The sequence below is a fragment of the Triticum dicoccoides genome, chromosome 6B, assembly GCF_002162155.2.
Source record: "Triticum dicoccoides isolate Atlit2015 ecotype Zavitan chromosome 6B, WEW_v2.0, whole genome shotgun sequence".
Lineage (NCBI taxonomy): Eukaryota > Viridiplantae > Streptophyta > Magnoliopsida > Poales > Poaceae > Triticum > Triticum dicoccoides.
The window spans coordinates 584149240-584153411 of NC_041391.1; the positions used below are offsets into that span (position 1 = coordinate 584149240).

The 4172-nt window shown below is 51.2% G+C and overlaps 1 protein-coding gene across 1 annotated transcript; it reads right to left on the reverse strand.

Annotated features, from left to right (window-relative positions):
• Positions 1–1904: 1904 nt before the first annotated feature.
• Positions 1905–4166, reverse strand: LOC119324975 (tRNA (carboxymethyluridine(34)-5-O)-methyltransferase-like). The gene is made up of 3 exons (XM_037598734.1): positions 4117–4166; positions 2812–3945; positions 1905–2316 (listed from the first exon to the last, which is right to left on the reverse strand). Exons 2-3 carry the CDS (start codon positions 3864–3866, stop codon positions 2232–2234), a joined length of 1140 nt encoding a protein of 379 aa, XP_037454631.1. The 5' UTR covers positions 3867–3945; positions 4117–4166; the 3' UTR covers positions 1905–2231.
• Between the last annotated feature and the right edge of the window lie 6 nt (positions 4167–4172).

A 4172-nucleotide genomic window follows, 5' to 3' on the forward strand; every position in this document is an offset into this window, starting at 1 on the left:
ATAAGTTCTATAGCTGTAAGATGGAGGAGAATAGTTCTGTCAGTGAACACATACTCAAAATGTCTGGGTATAATAATCACTTGATTCAACTAGGAGTTAATCTTCTTCAATCACTGCCACCAAGCTACAAGAGCTTCCTGATGAACTATAATATGCAAGGGATGGACAAGGCTATTCCTGAGCTCTTCGCAATGCTAAAGGTTGCGGAGGTAGAAATCAAAAAGGAGCATCAAGTGTTGATTGTCAATAAGACCACCAGTTTCAAGAAAAAGGGCAAAGGGAAGAAGAAGGGGAACTTCAAGAAGAACAGCAAACAAGTTGCTGCTCAAGAGAAGAAACCCAAGTCTGGACCTAAGCCTGAGACTGAGTGCTTCTACTACAAGCAGACTGGACACTGGAAGCGGAACTGCCCCAAGTATTTGGCGGATAAGAAGGACGGCAAAGTGAACAAAGGTATATGTGATATACATGTTATTGATGTGTACCTTACTAATGCTCGCAGTAGCACCTGGGTATTTGATACTGGTTCTGTTGCTAATATTTGCAACTCGAAACAGGGACTACGGATTAAGCGAAGATTGGCTAAGGACGAGGTGACGATGCGTGTGGGAAATGGTTCCAAAGTCGATGTGATGCCTAATGCAGAAAACCCTAATCTATAGAGGGGAAATTAGTTACTTACCGGAGCAGTTGGAGTTCGAGCGTACGCCGGTCGGGGAGAAAACCCCGGCGAGTAGAGGATGGCGGGTGAAGAGGAGGAGGAGGCAATGCCGACGGCCCTCGGTGCTCATGGCCACGCGGGAGGTCGAGGAAGCGGGCGCCGTCATCCATGGCCCTGACGCGCTGCCAGGAAAAAACCCTGGAATGGGGGTTAAAAATCCATCCACGGGGGGTCCATGCAGCGGCGTGGTCACTGCCCCCTCTGGCGCCGCCATCGGAGCCAGGACCATGAAGTCCGGATACGGCGGCGGAGCCGGAGCAGCCGGCACCGCATTGGCCGGACGAGGGGGCCTGCAGCAGATGGGCGACGACGCGCGGAGGGCCACCCTGAGGTCAACGCCGGAGTTCGCTAGGCCGGCAATCCACCTCTCGTGGATGCGGTTACCATTGGCCTCGATGGGGTGAGGGGACGACGCAACGACGAGCGAGCCATCGGAGGAGAGGAGAGCAATGGGTGGTGAGGAGAGCGGGGGAGAGTGGTGTGAATGGAGGCATGGGCGATGACACAAGAGGAGATGGGAGTTATTGAGATGTCCGATCTATCTCTTGCGCTCCCCGAGGCATGCAACCAAGAGCCACGCGGAGCCTCGCTGAGCCTGGCTACCGAGAAACTGCCATTCGGCAGTAGCTGACGGGCCTGGCCCGGGACTGCTTTAAGTTCCGTGCGGCCTGAGATTTACATGCAGCCCAGGTAACCAAATAGGTTGATTTCATCCCGCGCAGATCTGGTTGGATCTTATGCCGGCAACCAAACACGCCCAAGGTGTTCCAGAATATCTTCATCTACTAATGACCAGACACACTTGGCCATGGAACACTCCACCAAAGCATGCTTCCAAGTATCCTCCTCTGAATTTTATATATGGTGCACACATTGGTGTCCGACGTATTCCGGTTGTGCCTCACCGAACCCGCTGTACAGAGTTCTTCGCCCTCAAGGCCGGAACCACCAGAGCACAGCTGCCGGAGGGATGCGCAGCTCCCTGTGTCCCCCATGAGTCAGTGCCATTCTCGGCGAGCCGGCCAACCACAATAATCATGCGGCGGCGACAGCCGAAGCTGACAAAGGCAGCGCTGGGGCTTGAGAGAGAAGGAACGCTGCATTGGCTCTATCGGTCCTGTGGAAACGAACCGACCATCGCCGAGTACCCACATGGCAGTGACACATCCCGCAAGATACGAAATCTGATCAAGTACATCCAGCTGGCGCAACTTTGCCACTACGAAATGCATCAAGGATTACACAAGAATGACTGAAAACTAGTGACAATATTCACTGACTGTAAAAAATGTCCCATTATGCAATATACCAAAAATAGTACAAGCAATCCATGATGATCCACGAGTTCCCATAGTTTGCAAGACAACACACAGCTTGTGCAAGATTGTTGCTTGTGTCTGACCTCCGGGCTCAAAATTTTGCCCTCGCCGAGTGCACTAGCAGCTGACGATCCTACAGGATACGAGGGTCAGGGCTCGGACACATTCTCTGTCATCGTTTCGTCTGCGGCTCAAAGCTTCTCCAGAACTAGGCACCAGTTGGATTTGTCGTAGAACTGGTCGACGATGGCTGCATTTTTCATGCCAGCAACTAGCCTGGAATGATGACGCAACAAATGCAACATGTTATTTTCAATCAGGAGGCCATAGCTGAAGCAAAACAAAAGCAGATGATGCATGAAACTTTCTTTGTTTAATGGCTAATAATAATGCAGTAACATGATAACGGCATGGAACCAAATGAGCCATAAGCCCATAAGATGGTAGCAATAGGTCACCCTTTCTGGAAAGTCTCGGGTTCCCGCAATTGTTTGCGCAACCAAATGAGCATGTTGATATGCACAAGTGTACTGTATGGTGCTATCTAGAGCAAAAGTTATATCTTGAGTGACATCTCTGAACAAATATAGAATGGCGTGACTTAGTAGTCAAATTAATGCTATGAAGTAGAAAGTCTGTATGATATCTCTAGTATGGCGATTTAAAAAATATGACGTCATTTAATATCTTCACTTGCGCAGGTTCACGAATAAGAGTAGTAAAACAAAAGAAGAATTTTTCATGTAAATGTTCAGGTTAAGAATACTCCACCTTTGAAGTTCTCCTTCGACAAAAATGTGATAATAACGGTTGTATACCACAGTACCCTTCTTATCATCTTTCTTTGCCAATCCATTCTGTAGGGCAGCAGCAGATGCACCGCCAATTTCTGCTCGGTGAAATGGGAGATGCCAAGGAACAAAGTACTCCTGCTGGGTTTTGTCACGCTCATCCATAATTAAGGCCTTATCCTCCAAACCATCATAACTATTTTTCAGCTGATCATCTGTTTGCTTGACGGCGCGCGTGTCTTCATCAGTCTCTTCAATGCTATCTAGCGTAGTAGCAGATTTGTTACGCACCATAGGACTACCGGGATCAACCCACTCTTCATTATACTTGTCGCACAAGGGAGTCCACTTGTTCAGAAGCGACTTGTCTTCCTGCTCCACAGCCCAGACAGTGATCAGCACAAGACCACCTCTCTTGACAACACGGATCAACTCCTCTATGGCTTTCCTCCGCCTGTCCTCGGTACTCAGATGATGCAACACCGCAATCGAAATCGCGGCATCAGCAACGTTTTCCCTGTAAGGGAGGTTGACGGCATCAGCGACGAACACCTCGTGCCCCCTCCCCGCGCATATCTCTATAAGTGGCGGGCTTATATCGCAGCCTATGTAGAAACACTCAGGATTGAAGCCCAGGTACTTGCCATTGCCGCAGCCGGCATCCAGCACGATGGACCCTGGCTTCAGCGAGTTCAGGAACCCCGCGACCTTGGGCCACTTGGCGAAGCGCGTGGAGCTAAAGTGAGGGGCTATGGCATCGTAGACGCGGTGCACGTACTTCTTCTCGATGTCTGGGGTGGACTGGACACCCGGGGAGCAGCCGTGGTCCTTCCCCTCGGCGATGGCTGCGTCCTGGCCTTCCAAGTTTCCATCACCAGACCTCATGGGATTGCTGGTGCTAATAGCAGTACCACCTCGGTAAACTGGGCTACAACGAGAGAATTGTCCCGGATGAAGCTTCGAGCTACTCGGATGCGGTGCGGAGGTGACTCGGCGAGGGCTTCTTGCTGCTATCCTCGAAAATATCTGGATCATACAACGATGACGACAGGTTGTCGCCGAGTCCGTGAACACCTCCTGACCCCCGACGAGCCCTTTGTCGGCTGCGGCGTTCCTGTCAAGAGTGCGTTAATTTGGTTATTCGAGCTGCTGGGCGCCTGAACGAACCGCAGAGACCATACATACTTCAGGTGAGCAGATCTAAAGAGGAGCTGAACCACGACACCACGACGGCATACTTCTGTGAGCAGATCTAAAGAGGGGAGGAGAAGAGAGGAGGGCATACCTGCTGCCGGCGTGGCACGGCGAGGAAGGAGGCGGGGGAGACCGCTCGGACCTAGG